The sequence below is a fragment of the Emydura macquarii genome, unplaced genomic scaffold (genome assembly GCF_026122565.2).
Source record: "Emydura macquarii macquarii isolate MOO-44397 ecotype Brisbane River unplaced genomic scaffold, CSIRO-AGI_Emac_v2 contig_2768, whole genome shotgun sequence".
Taxonomy (NCBI): domain Eukaryota; kingdom Metazoa; phylum Chordata; order Testudines; family Chelidae; genus Emydura; species Emydura macquarii.
Genome location: NW_027132905.1, coordinates 8,852,934 through 8,867,807, shown reverse-complemented (window position 1 = coordinate 8,867,807; position 14,874 = coordinate 8,852,934). Strand labels below are relative to the sequence as shown.

At 37.7% G+C, this 14,874-nt stretch overlaps 1 protein-coding gene across 3 annotated transcripts in view; it reads left to right on the top strand.

Annotated features, from left to right (window-relative positions):
- Positions 1-14,479, top strand: part of DDX46 (DEAD-box helicase 46) — a 36,198-nt gene extending 21,719 nt beyond the window's left edge. For 2 of the 3 annotated variants that reach the window (XM_067566341.1, XM_067566340.1), the window contains exons 13-23: positions 292-374; positions 1,248-1,412; positions 3,468-3,630; positions 4,291-4,484; positions 5,098-5,235; positions 5,879-6,028; positions 7,216-7,413; positions 8,449-8,667; positions 10,676-10,820; positions 11,542-11,615; positions 12,451-14,479. In XM_067566341.1, coding sequence (XP_067422442.1) covers positions 292-374; positions 1,248-1,412; positions 3,468-3,630; positions 4,291-4,484; positions 5,098-5,235; positions 5,879-6,028; positions 7,216-7,413; positions 8,449-8,667; positions 10,676-10,820; positions 11,542-11,615; positions 12,451-12,498 — 1,577 coding nt within the window. In that variant the 3' untranslated portion in view covers positions 12,499-14,479. The remainder of the gene's footprint in view (positions 1-291; positions 375-1,247; positions 1,413-3,467; positions 3,631-4,290; positions 4,485-5,097; positions 5,236-5,878; positions 6,029-7,215; positions 7,414-8,448; positions 8,668-10,675; positions 10,821-11,541; positions 11,616-12,450) is intronic. The other variant, XM_067566342.1, reaches the window with a different exon arrangement.
- Positions 14,480-14,874: the final 395 nt, after the last annotated feature.

Below are 14,874 nucleotides of genomic sequence, written 5' to 3'. Positions count from 1 at the left end.
CTGAATTTTACAGGTTCTTCTGGCCCTATGATGGTACGCAAGAGAAGAGTTTGAAAAAATAAAGGGCCTTGTGCATCCTTACACGTTTGGCAGAATGTATATGTTGTTAGAACAAGAAATTTAAAACACATATAGTGAATTCTTTAAAACAACAAAAACACCCTATTTAACTTCTTATATGTTTGTTAGAAGCTAGTCAGAATACTTAACATTTGACTTAAAATTACTTCTGAGGGGAAAGAGACTTCTGTTTGATTTTGTTTTCTCTTTTTTCTCTCTCCTTTTTCACAGGTCGGGTGACAAACCTTCGCAGAGTTACATATGTTGTACTGGATGAAGCAGACAGAATGTTTGACATGGGTTTTGAACCTCAGGTAATGAATGGCACAGTGGATTTTAAGTTTTGGCTGTAGTGGTGAAGGAGTGATAGCAATGAAGTGACTTCAGATCATGCTAGGCTTCAGGATGTTGTTCTTGCTTAAAGGATTTTGCAGGCCAGGGGTGAAGAGGGGAACATTAATTGGATTAAACCTACATACAATCAATGCTATCTTATAATGAGACTACCAACACCTGGTCAGCAAGACTTGCAGGTTTTTGGGTGATAGTTTGTAAACTGAGTTTTTGTATTGATTGTGGCATACTTAGGGTTAGACGAGAAGTTATTGGGTATGTCAGAACGCATGTGTAGTTTTCCCCAGTAAATATATTTCTATATATTTGTTGATTTAGAAATGGAATGGGCTTTTGAATCCCTCTGTAGCCCCATAGCTGGCTGAGGGATAATTCCCTCAGAGCAGGCATTGTGTAAGGCAGTTGCCGGCTGCCCTAGAGGCCCCATTATCTCTCTGGATAAGCCCTGGAAGGAGACAGGACTAAAGCACTACAGTGAATCTGGGTGGTGGGGCCCTCAATCACAGGTAGTTTGGGGCCTCTTGGTTATGCCAAGGGACATTTACTTCAGAGTTTGGAAAGCCACCTCCCTTGCCCTGAGGTTTTGGGTTGTGCCTCTTAGAGGTCCACTACAGAATCCGTTTCTGTGTGGTCCTACTGAGTCCAGAAATTTCTGCTGCTTTTCCAGTGAGCACACACGGACTCCAGAAGATAAAACTTGTAAAAGGATATTGGTATTCTCTGCAAGCAGTTATTCCTCAGTTTTAAAAATGCCAGCCAAGTGTTGTGTATAGTGCATTCTCTGCTTCATGTAGAAAACTTTGGAATGAACTCTAATTTTACTCTTCAACCAGGTCATGCGCATTGTAGACAACATTAGACCTGATCGTCAGACAGTCATGTTCTCTGCCACCTTCCCCAGAGCCATGGAGGCGTTAGCTCGTCGAATTCTGAATAAACCAATTGAGGTACAAGTTGGGGGCAGGAGTGTTGTCTGTTCTGATGTGGAACAACAGGTGGTGAGTATTGCATGGCTTCATCTTTTATCTTTTGTTTTGTTGGCTGGAAGAATATTTAATACTGAATGCAAAACCATATATTAAAGGCTATTTTACTTCTGGATATTTTGTGGGCTTAAACCATTACAATACCTTCTAATACTTTCACTCAATAAAGTAGTGAAAATGATTTAACAGTGATTTGAGACACTGACTTGAAAAAGTAATAGGTTTTATTTGACTTGTCTTGGAATCGATTGGAAAAGACAGTATATTTATGTAAACATAGTCAGTCAGTAAGATTATCAGTAAGATTATTTTTTCTCTTGCATGTATGCAAAGGGATACGACTTGTTTACTTGATGTAATGAGTTGTGGGAAATACAGGTTTCCAGAAATGTTTGCTAGTACTTTAAAAGAAAATAGCACCTGTTTTGGCTAACTCAGTGGCATGAAAGTTCTCACAAGGCAAGCAATCCTCACTGTGGGTAAAATATCAAGTGTATATGGTCAGTTACAGCTAAGAAGTGGCATTTATGAGCTGTCCTCCTAGTTAACTTAACATTAGATTATATGGAAGTTCAGAAATGTGACTAATGAAGAATGTTTTAAAAATATGCATTCCACGGTTTGTTCATTGTACAAGTGCTTCTTACCTTGTGAAGTTTTAGACTGTTGGACTCAGCAGATGGTGCAGTTGTTTCTTTAATTTTTCAAACATCCTACTGATATGGTAATATCTTATGGTTTATCAGTTAAATCCTAGTAAAATGGTATTTTTCTTCAAACACAGCTGTGGTTTAAGGGATTAAAAGAGAAATCACTACATTAAACTGTATTTTTTATTTGTGGCCTTTCTTGTTTTTATGCTTGCAAAAGTTTATAATAGAATGCTTAAATCAAATAATGTTTATTATCCTGGCCTATATCTGATGGCCACATTGTCTGAATGTGAAAATAACTGCCTTGCTGTGTAATTGCAGCCAAAATCAATGGCTAACTGTGAAGTTATATTTGTAGAGTCATTTTGGCTTGCCTTATAAAAACTTCATTCTGGGGTGTCTTCTTTCATGTGCCATTTTTCATTAGAATATTACTATTTCTATAGCTGTGTCAGGTATGTTGGTGAGTACTAATGCAGTTACATGGCTAAAAACTTGGTTAGTGCAGAGTTCAGATTGCCTGGTGACAGGTTGTGCCGTTCCAGAACATAGAGCTCAGCACAATTCAAACATCTGAAAATCAGGAAATAGAGTTAAGGTAAATGTGCACTCAGCCTTAACTCTTTGCCCCTGGAGCTGGCAATAGCCACTGGGAATTGTCAGCATGCCCTCAGCTGGTTTCACTGCGTTATGTGTAGCTGTATTGAATAGTGGAGGAATTAGCTCGGGCAGCTTGAAAGAAATGTGATTGTGATGAGGAGATCTCTAGGTACCATGTTCCTATCAGAAGAAGGAGGTGCGTGTTTACCTTGAGGTTTCAGTCTACATCATTGCAATGAGGAATTGTGTAGGTTATGTCAGTAGCAGGGCCCTGGGATCTTCCTGCCATGGGTATTGTCAGTAGAGAAGTGGAACATGACAGCAGTCTGTGGATTTAATGATGGGTAGGGGAAAGAATAGGTTTAGGTGGTATATTGTGTGCAAGTGTGAAGGAGTGTAAAAGGGTCTGAAGTTGCTGTTCAATTTTACAAATGTGGTATTCTGTCTGTGGAGTAAGTTCTGTGTTTGAGCGTAGGGTAAGTGCAGTTTGTATCTCTCCATTACAGTGAAAAGACAGAGTGAGTGTCCGTGCTGCTCTGCTATAATTAAACCCCCCCTCAATTTATGGATGCTAATGTAATTTGTTTCTTAACTAGGTTTTGACCAGATTAGCTCACTGGCAACTTCTATACTCCTACTTCTATCTGTGGATGCAACACAAAGAAAATCCAGCTCCTGTTCACAATATTACTGTAATCAAAGACCAATAAAAGGAATATTGTGTAATTTGTCTTTTACGTCGTAAGAGTTTGTAATACCCATAATTCAGTTGAAGGTGCAGTGTCTCTACTTTGTTTTTCTGTTCGCTTTTCAGATCGTGATAGAGGAAGAGCACAAGTTCTTGAAGTTACTTGAGCTGCTTGGACATTATCAGGAGAAAGGATCAGTCATCATATTTGTTGATAAACAGGAACATGCTGACGTGTTGCTGAAAGATTTAATGAGAGCCTCTTATCCTTGCATGTCACTTCATGGAGGTAGTGTGCCATCTTAGGGACTCAAATTACTTTAAACTAGAATAATGTGATTGGGTAACTTTAAAGAAATGTTTTAATTTTTGATTTCCATAAAATACCGTGATAGACATTGGAATGTTTTCTCCCTAGCAACTGTAGCCTTTCATTTGGCAGATGTATTTTTCTCACATTTTGAATGGAACTGCAGTTGACGTGGCGTTTTTAACTTCTAAAACGCCAGAACATGCCAAAATACCTCTTTATGCAGCAGAATTATGAACTGGTCTGGCAGTAACACATCTCTGAAAATAGTATTAACTAGTTGCTATTGCAGACCAGTAGGGGGAGTATAAAATGGGTTTTTGAAGAGTCCACAAAACTAGTGAATGTTTCACTTCTCTGTCATGAAGTAGTAGTTTTTTAAATGTAGGTGGTGGAAACTTCTCTAGAACACAGAGTGAAGTACAAATCATTTGTGCAGGCTACTGTAGAGCAGAAATTAAATGGTTTATTGTTCTGGAGTTAGTTGAATTTTGTATTAGGTTTTGACATTTTAAATAATTGGTGAGGGCCCCCTAAGCCTCTAGATGGATGCTTTTTATTATTCAAAATTGAAAGAAAATAAATGCATAAAATTAAATTAGTGTTTAAAAATGAGCTATTTTGTGTGGTTACTTGCAGGTATTGATCAATATGACAGAGACAGCATTATTAATGATTTTAAGAACGGAGCATGCAAACTTCTTGTGGCCACATCTGTAGCAGCACGAGGCCTAGATGTAAAGCAACTAATGCTGGTAGTCAATTACAGCTGTCCCAACCATTATGAAGATTATGTGCATAGAGCAGGCCGAACTGGACGGGCTGGCAACAAAGTATGTAAAAGTAATTTTTTTTCTTAACTGTGTTTGGAACCCTGCCCTGTTTATAGTCATCCACAGTGGGGATTGGGAGAAGAGAATGTTTCTTTGGTATTTGATGAGAGGGACTCGAAGGCATTACCGTAATACAAATAATAAATAATAAAAGAATTCCACTCAGGTTTTTAGAGGCATCAAGTGTAAGACAGTGATCTACATTTTAAAATTCAGCCTCCTGTTCTGCACCAAATTTGTGATAATGCTTACTAGCGTCAGATTCCCCCATGAGTTTGTGTTGCTGAATGTTTGGTGCTGTTCATGCTTGGAAATGTGCATGAGTGACCTCGGAAGATTTCATGTTCCAAACATAAACCCATAACCAGACTTAAATAAAAAGTTTTAGATTTCATACTGAGTGGTGGAAATATTGTATCAGTTTACATGCTAAGCATATTTGTTAGTTCACATTCCTATTAAAAAGGAAGGTTATATAAAAACGCAGTTTTACTTTTATGTAGTTTTAACAGCACTACCTGTGCTAAGATGCTTCAGTAGAATATAATACATCAAGGGTCTTCATGGATTTTTGTTTAATGATTAAATTCACATTTTTATTAATGTTGAATAGGGATATGCATACACGTTCATTACTGAAGATCAAGCACGGTATGCTGGTGACATAATTAAGGCCTTAGAATTGTCAGGGAATCCAATTCCTGCTGAGCTGGAGAAGCTCTGGAGTGACTTCAAAGATCAACAAAAGGCTGTAAGTAACCTTTTTCCTTCTTGATGTGTTATGCTTTTGCTGCTTTGTGCTCTTGGGTCTCAGTTCTGCACACAGATAACTTTGCACACATGAGTAATTTCACTGACTTCATTGGGGCTACTCATATATAACATCAGATAGGTGTTAAATGTTTGAAAGATTTGGGTCTGAAGTGTTTTCAAGACTGTTCTTGCAAATTTAAATGTTGTAACCCTGTGTATGTGAGTTCTTCTGAGTCCTTATTTTGTCAGAAATCATGTACAAGACAATGAGGGTGTTGTAGTATTTGTATTTTATTTATATTGTTTACACCATCACAGTATTTGGGCACATGGTTCAAAAATTTAAAATAATGTGTTTCTTGTGTGCCAAAGAGAAAAATCTGTTATTTTAGGGAACATTTTAGTTTATACATTTATGTTACTGAAAAACACAAAGATCTGTTGTTTACATTTACTCAAATGATATAAAATAGCTGTTAAACTTTTATTGTAAAATAGTTGTTTGGGTTTGACATAAGGTTTCACATAATTATCAGTTAAATAAATAATCTGTATTCTCAATTGTTTTACTGCTTCTGGAAGTGTCTTAAAACATTTAGTGTTTGAAGTGACTTTTTAAAATAAACATACCTATTTTATAGGAGGGGAAAATTATTAAAAAGAGCAGTGGATTCTCTGGCAAAGGATTCAAGTTTGATGAAACAGAACAGGCTTTGGCTAATGAGCGAAAGAAACTACAAAAAGCTGCTCTTGGCCTGCAGGATTCAGATGATGAAGATACAGCTCTTGATGTAAGCATAAGAAAAAAATTGTTTACTTTTTTTTTTAGGGATTTCACTATATTCAAATAACCCAGAAAAACACAACTCAGTCCAATAACAAATTGCAGAATGCATGGATTTCTGCTATTCCACACACTCCTCTAACTTACTAGATGCATCTTGTGTGTTGATCTGTACTTTCTTTAATAAATGGGGGTATAGATCAGGGGTGGCCAAACTGTGGCTCGCATGTGGCTCTTTTACAGTTAGTGCAGCTTGCGGAGTTTCCTGTGCCCATCCCCACCCACCCCCCACTCTCCACCTACCAGACTGGGGTGAGGAACTCGAAGCTTCTGCCCTGTGGTAGGGTGGTCAGTCTAGACTAGAGGTTCTGCCCAGTGGGGAGGGAGGTCTCAGGGGGCCAGTAAGTTTGGCCACCCCTGGTATAGATCTCATAAAGAGTTTAAAATCTGCCATTTGTCACTTACTGGTATTTTATAAATAAGGTAAAAGTGGATATTATTATTTCATTCAGAAGGGCACAAACAATTCTTCACCTTTGCACAGTTAATCTTCTGCACAAAATAAAATGAATAGTTACACTCATTCACAACAGTCTTGTAGTATAGTGCTTGAAAGAAATATATAGCAGCTTATCCCATTGCCAATTCCATATCAGGTACTTTTCCTTAATATGTGCTACCTTTTCCATGAGCTGGAAAATTACTCTATTAACTGCTGGTACCAGAGCTGTTGAACTGCTGCTGGATATACTACCTTACAAACCACTCTGTAACCTTCACAATGTGAACACTACCTCCTCCCCCCACACTGAAGTGTGAGGTTGCTTACAGAACCTGGAGCATCCATTTGCACTTAAATGGCATTTTCCATGTGAGAATATCAAAGTGCTTAACCTTAATTATTGTGAAACTGAAAGACACGGTATAAATGCCTTGTTAAAGGTAGAAAGTAAATTGGTGGCGCAGCCAGAAATAGATCTCCAATCTCTTCATGCCCAGTCCATTTCCTGACCAAAGATCATCCTTCCCTTTTAATGCATTTTAGTTCTGTGCAGGCTCTGTCAATGTTGTTTGTTGCAAGGTTCACAATTTATTTTTTAAAAGCAAAGTAAGTGCACACTGATATTTTCTTATCTTATGTGGACGAGAATTGCATAATTCGAAATGCGTTGATATAATTCTTCTATTCTTTAGATTGATGAACAAATTGAGAGCATGTTCAATTCAAAAAAGAGAGTGAAAGACATGGCAGCACCGGGAACATCTAATGTTCCTACACCAACAGCTGGTAATGCAGAAAAACTGGAAATTGCCAAAAGACTGGCTTTAAGAATTAATGCTCAGAAGAATCTTGGAGCAGAGGCACAAGTATTGGTCCCTTTTCACTTTAAGGTCACCCTCTCTACAAAGCAACCATTTTTTACTATATATTTAATGAATGTATTTAATTTTTGTTTTACAGCCATGTTAACGTATTGTTTTATTTAGCTTCTTTATTCAGTCCGTAGTCAGTAGTAAATCACAAAAGTTTTTGACTATCAGTTTTGTAATCTTTGTGATGTGACAAAATGCTTTAGTACAAAACTAGAACCCCTGATCTGCTCTAGCACAAAGGGGTTAATTGTGGCTAATTTTACCAGTAGTAACTGACGGACTTGCTAACATTATTAGAATTACAAAACATCTATGTCTACTGAAATATGTAATATACAATGCGTTTTCTCTTGGTTGTAGAACTCTGTAATTTAATTTTAAAATGTATATGAACTTTAGTAGCATTTCTAGAAGATGGGCTGTTAGTTTTGAAGTTTCCACCTTTTGGAATCAACACAGTCACCATGCTTATTCCTATAGGAGGATGAGGAGGAAGAAGAAGAGAAGTTTTTAAACCACATCTAACTCCTCGTTAACAGCAGTGAACTCATTGCTGTTATAAAGCAATAATGACGTTCATGTGAAAGTTTAAGCTTTTTAGAATATATTGCTGTGAAACTTACTATGTATAAAAGAGCTTTTTGTTTAGTGCTGGGAGACTTTAGTGCACAATGTGTAATGTCTTGAGTTAACTAAAGAACAAAGTGTATGGTCAGAGCAGGCCTTGTGCGCTGCTGGGTTTTTATTTCCATCACAGGAAGGAGTGTATGCTCATTTTCCTCGTTTGATAATTCGACTAAAAGTGTATGGGATGGGTTAAAATAAAATTTTGTTTTGCTGATGGCAGTCTGGAATATCCATAGCATTTTGAGTTGAAAATGCAGCAAGGCTTTTTTGGGTGGAGGGGGGGGTGAAGGGAAAGAAATTGTTGAAGCTGCATAAATGGACATTTACTACAGTAGTAATGTTGTAATGAAACTGGTGCTGAGGCGGCCAGATTTTTGTTGCTACCTCTGGGTACCTTGTAATGAATGTAGACTTGTTTTATTACAGGATGTGATGCAGCAGGCTACAAATGCTATCTTGAGAGGAGGCACAATTCAGGCTCCCACTGTATCTGCCAAAACCATTGCAGAGCAACTGGCTGAAAAGATAAATGCCAAGCTCAATTATGTGCCCATAGAAAAACAAGAGGAAGAAAAACAGGAGGGAGGACAAAATGAATCATTTAAGAGATATGAGGAGGAATTAGAGATCAATGATTTTCCACAGGCAAGTAACAATTTTTTCTTTAATCATATTTTAATGCCATTCACTTAACCACATTGCTTTACTTCAGACTCTTTGTACAGGTTTGTAATGTTTGAAGTAACAACAACGAGAGTCCTGTAGCACCTTAAAGACTAATAAATTTCTGGAAATCACAGATAAGAGGTGTATATATATACATCCAAGGGTAAGAAACATAACAGTGGGGAGGGCAAGTGCAAAATAAATATGTAATAAATGGACACAAATCAGGCATAAAAAATGGTAACATCTGTAAGCCAGTAGGAGAGCACTTCAATCTCCCAGGACACTTTGCGTATTACTCTGTAGCTGACTTGAAAGTTGCCATTCTTCGACAAAAAAACTTCAAAAACAGACTTCAGCGAGAAACTGCAGAGCTGGAACTCATATGCAAACTTGATACAATCAGAATGGGCCTGAACAGGGACTTGGAATGGTTATCTCATTACAAGAAGTAATTGTCACTGTTCACACATTCTCACCTTCAAATCAACGGTTGTGAATAGCCCTCATCTACTCTAACTGAATGGACTTTGTTAGCACTTGCCCTCCCCATTGTTATGTTTCTTACCCTTCGATGTATGTATATATATACCTCTTATCTGTGATTTACACTTCATGCATCTGACGAAGTGTGTTGCAGCCCACGAAAGCTTATGCCCGCAGAAATTTGTTAGTCTTTAAGGTTCTACAGGACTCCTGTTGTTTTTGCTGTATACAGACTAACACGGCTACCCCTCTGGAATGTTTGTAGTGTAATTTATTCCAGTAGAGAGGTTTTATCTATATCTCAGATCTTTATCAGCCGTATCCAATAAAGCTCTGTAACATTAGCTCAGTTGTGTAATCTGCACTGTGTATCTGTTTGTTTTATGTATCTCTGTGCTAAGAATCCTTCAGACACATTCTAAGAATGTCCTTTACCATATGAAAATGTGAAGCTCTGCCCTTCATCCAGTCAGCATCTAAATCTTCTTGTTTCTTCCTGTGTCATGTTGAAAAGATCTTCTTTGTCTACACTACCATAACTCTGGTCCAGGCCCATATCTCTTCACTGTTACATCTCCTCTTAAACTAAATTTGTTGGGGGTGGGGGGTGGAGTGGATTTTCAGAGGCATAAAAAGTAGTTAGGCAACTTAACTCCTGTCAAAGGGGATTAAGTGCCTAACTGCCATTTATGCTTCTAATAATCTCTACTGTAAGCCTTTTGGAACAGGGACTGTCTTTTGCTCTGTCTGTACGTTGCCTTGCACAGTGGGCCCTGACCTCACTGGGGCCTCTGCATGCTCGTCTAAAACAAATAAGAATAACTCCATGACTAGTAGAATTAGTGAGAGAGATGCGAGCTTGCTTATTCCTGCCAGCTCTTTCTGATGGAAGTACAGTGTAAACATTTAGTATAATTGCATGAGTTTTCTTGATGGGAATCAAATTGCATGTACATAATCACAGTATGAGCTGTATCCTAGCTCTGAGTTTGTTCTATGTATGCCCCAATCTTCATCCATTACAGTGTACTAGGTGATAGACAAGGTAACACAATTTGTCTCGTTCTTGAAAAGAATTTGTAACAGAGTCTAATAGATTATTTCTACTGAAATCTCAGTGTCTGAATGAAGTACTCTCTCACACTGCAGTCTTCGGGCTTTTGAACTTCCCACAGAGTAAAATGGAGACACGTTCGAGCGCTCTCTAGTGGTCCTGTATATCCATCATCATTCCCTCCCCCCCCCCCCTTTCTCATTCTTATTTCCCTGACACAAAGGGTAGCAGCTCTAATGCCTTTTATTGTACATTCATTTGGATATGGGTGCTCATTTTAAAAGAACTGGTTAAAACTCATGTGCTATAGAAGACATTTTGTTTTAAATAACTAGCAACAAAATTATATGGTGAGAAGTTTTCTGTCGAGAATGTCAGCTGATTCTCTGGTTCCTCTTCTATAAAATGTCTGTCTTCCCATCCTTCCTACATCTTTTTCTTGTGCAGACTGCTAGGTGGAAGGTTACCTCCAAGGAAGCTCTGCAGAGAATCAGTGAATATTCTGAAGCTGCCATTACAATCAGAGGAACGTATTTCCCTCCAGGCAAAGAGCCCAAGGAAGGAGAACGAAAAATTTACTTGGCTATAGAGAGTAAGTGTGACAGATACATTTAAATTAAAGAAATGTCCCCAGTGCAGTCTGGTATTTAGGCATAAGAATCCTTATGGTAGTAATATTTGTGTCCTTACTCCTAGACCATCTTTGGCTATGGAAATAAATGTGGGCACTCAGGGAAGCCACTCATTTGTCTCAATAGTTTTTGCCAGCTGGCTTATGGAACTGTAGTGATATAGGTCTCAAGAGGTCTTCACATCCTATTCAGAGTGCAGGTGCTTACCTGGTGGCTGTATATGGAAAATATTTGAAAAAAGAATAACAAGAATTCATTTGGTGCTAAAAAATGAGAGCAAACATGGAGACCGTATTTGAGGTGGCATGGAGAAGAGACAAAATGGTGTTGCTGTTCTCCAGCAGCACCAGGCAGGGATCAAATCTATTGCCTGCAGTCTATGGTCCAGTGAATCTTATGGTTACTCTGGCATGTTCTGTTGCTGAAGAGAGTTTGTCTCCAAAGAAACCTGTTGTTTTAGTTATCTGTGGGTAACGTAAAATGTGACTTGAAATTTTAAGTGTATCCTTCATTTTAAAAAAATAAACCAGCCTTGGTATTGCACACTATAAATAGTTCAACAGCAAACTACTAAAATGTATTTGGCAACCTACACGTTACTAGAAGTAACTTGCAGTTTTACTCCTTAGGCTGTGTGAGAAAAAGATTCTAATATTTTGTTTCTCCCTATTCTGTGTCTAGGTGCCAATGAACTGGCTGTGCAAAAAGCAAAGGCAGAAATCACCAGACTTATAAAAGAAGAACTTATCAGACTGGTAAGTGAAATATACTGTATTTCAGAAGAATATGCTTGACTTCTTAAAGTTTTATAAGAACATGTTTCAGAAAGCTTATACCAGTGCATAAATCTTTATTAATATCTGGGACTGGAAGCTGCAGATCTAAAATATGCTGTACTGATGAATAGCAAAGAGAACACATTTTTCTGTTCTGTGGGTCAGCCCATGCACATGATATCTTTTATCTGCTGGCAGATATAATACCTAACAGAATTTTGTGACATTAGGCCACTATAGGATACTTAACAAACCAGTTCATTTCCTGGCTTTAGCTCCATCAGGCAGAGCTGAGCTTGTAACAGATTGGTTTTTAACTTTTCTTGTTTTTTAGTACTGTTTGTACTGTGCTGGAGATCATTTTTCTTTCTAGCCGTTGCTCCATGCAGCACACTCTTGAGCCAGTAACCTTCTGCATTCAGCATTTTCTTGCTCCCTGTTTTCAAAGCAAGGATTACTGTGTGAGATTGAATTCCAAGTTCTCCAGAAGCACAGGCCTTGGCTTTCTGTGGCGCAACCTCCACCAATACTGCATTAGACTCAGTGTCTGCAGCCAATGGTTCTGGCTTTCCCCCCAGTCCACCTGCCAATAGCCTTCTTGTTCCAACGGCTTGTGGGTTCCATTGCCTTTGGGGGGCCTTTACTGATGTAGCTTTGTTTTATTTTTAAAATCGTTGAACTGTACCTAAAAATTCCTTCCAACTGTCAAAGAAGGTGTTATTGCTGAGCAGTTCTAATACTGTATGATTCAGCTGTTCACTTGTCTGTTTTCAGCTAGAACTGTGATTGACTTATTTTTCCTCTTTAATTGCAGCAAAATTCATACCAGCCAACCAACAAAGGAAGATACAAAGTTCTGTAAATATTTGGAGTAACCTGTCTGCCAGTAGCTGGTGTCTGACACTTCGTGGCTTCTGTTGTCTTTGTTGTTCACACTGCTTATTGTAAATGTAAGATATTTTTATTTTTTCCTTGCTTACATTTTTAACACAAAATTGATATTTGCTGAGACATCTCAATCTCTCCACTAAGGTTAGCAGTCTTAAAGCAGACCAGTTTTGTCAGGGCATGATTTATGTGAAAAGTGTAGTTTATATAGTTTTCATCGTAAAACTACTGAATAAAACAGATTTTAGTTTTCCTGACAGACTCTAGTATAATGTAAATTAAATGACTTGAGCTTTGTATTGGAATTTGTTAAGGTGTACTTACAGCTTCCTATTTTAGGGGTAGTTCACACCTTTTCAGTTTATAATGGAAGTAATAAAACAGCCCCAATATAAGGGCAGAATTTTCCTCCCTGATCTGTAGCATCTCTGTGGCCTATTCCATATGCATTCCTTCTGCAAAACCTCCATTATTGTCAGTGAGAGCCCTGTGCTGATCAGAGTTGAGAATTTTGTCCTAGAACAATTAGGGTTTAGTTTTACAAATGTTTTTTTCTCCCCATCCTTTTTTACTTCCTACTTTGTCTTTATAATTTGGGGAGTAGAATAGTTAAATATTTGGGCTTCTTATAAAATGAGGCATTTTGTAGTATGAAAATGGCTTTCAGATTTTCTCTAAATGTCAGTATTTTAGGATTTGATTTTGTTCCCATTCTTCAACCTAAGAGTATAAACCTATTTAGTAAATAAAATAAACTAAAAAAATCTCAGCAAAAAAGAGAAACTTCTTTTGTAATGAAGTATAAAGTTTAACACATTTTTATAGTGTTATATATACATTTAATGTGATTCTTCCAGGACTGTCCTCCTCATACTATTAGAGAATGGCTTTAGACAAACAAATTTGTATGTTGGCTCCACAGACATTGATCCTTATTGCAGTGGTGGAAAGTGGTAGCTTCCTGGGACTGTCAACTTTTTTTTTTTTTTTTTTTTTTTAAACTCACTCTCCCTCATCCCCAGAAGCCATTAACATTTCACATTCTTGCTATCAAGATTTAATTTTTTTTACCTCTTATCTTATTTGTAACCAGAACTGTTAGAATTGTTGAGTCATTCTAGCAGCTGAAAAAGCTTTCAAGAAGATGAAAACTACAGGGCTTTTGTAGAAAGCTTTCCTGACCTGACATCATGGAGGAAAAAACATAATTTTAAAATAGCTATGTGTATATACTGCTTTAACCCTAGTGAAGAACAAATCAAATGCTTGCATCATGGTTATAAATTCATTTTTTCCAAAAATCAAATATTTTGAAGTCCACTTCTGTTTTGAGATCCCAATAAATTTGTCAGCTATTCTGAGATCAATTTACCTTTATTTTTTATGTAGAAAAAGAGAACACCAGCCATATTCACTAAACACTATACGTTTACTCTGCTAGGAGTAATACGATTCCTGAGGAAGTTTAAAAAAAACCAAAACCCTGAAAGGAGCCAGAAACAGCACATATAAGATAATCTTTTCAAAGTTCAAACAAAACCTCAGATATTTTCAAAATCAGATTCTCTTTAGATGTTTCAGGCTTCCTTTTGTTAGGATTATTTATTATGTAAGATGTTTCACATAGTTTGTGCTGACTTGTCTAACTTTACGACAGTGCTGTAAATTGCCATGTACCCCCCGAGTTGTGGCAGGTTTTGATATGTTTGGTGTAGAGCACTTTCAGGTTCAGGCATTCTGACTTTTTTTTTTTTTTAAACATCTTTGGTTTGAAATTTTTGTGTTGCTATCTACTGAGCAAAGCTCTGATGGAGATACTTCTGTGATTTCCAGCTCAACACTGTTGGATTTTCAGCGAGATTGGACAATGTACAATCTTCCAAGGTTTTTTAAATGCAATGTCAATATTCATATTTTTTTTAATTCCTCCAAAAAATAAAAATAATTTCAATGTGTTTTTTCCGAAATGCTCTCTTTCTCCTAGGTCGTGATTTGTGCCCTGCTTGTTGTGCCTCTGCACTTGTTTCTACTGCAGCTCTGTATTCACAATTTATGGCTGCTCCTGTAAGTGTAGGGAATCATGTTCACTACATCTACATTCGAAGCTTTCTGTTAGGAATGTAATGAAAAGCAGCAGGTGAGACACTGAACAGTGAAATTTTTGCAATCGAAACATCACAGGAATAAGCCAGTGCAGCATGTCCACTTACTCCTTGCACCTTCTCCACAGCAGCTGAGTGGCAAATTGGCAGTCTTGGCTCCACTGCCTGCCAGCACACTGGGACCTGCATAGTGTGCACCACAGTTTGCTGCTGGTTTGAGTTGGAAGCAAACTACTGCTCCTCAATCC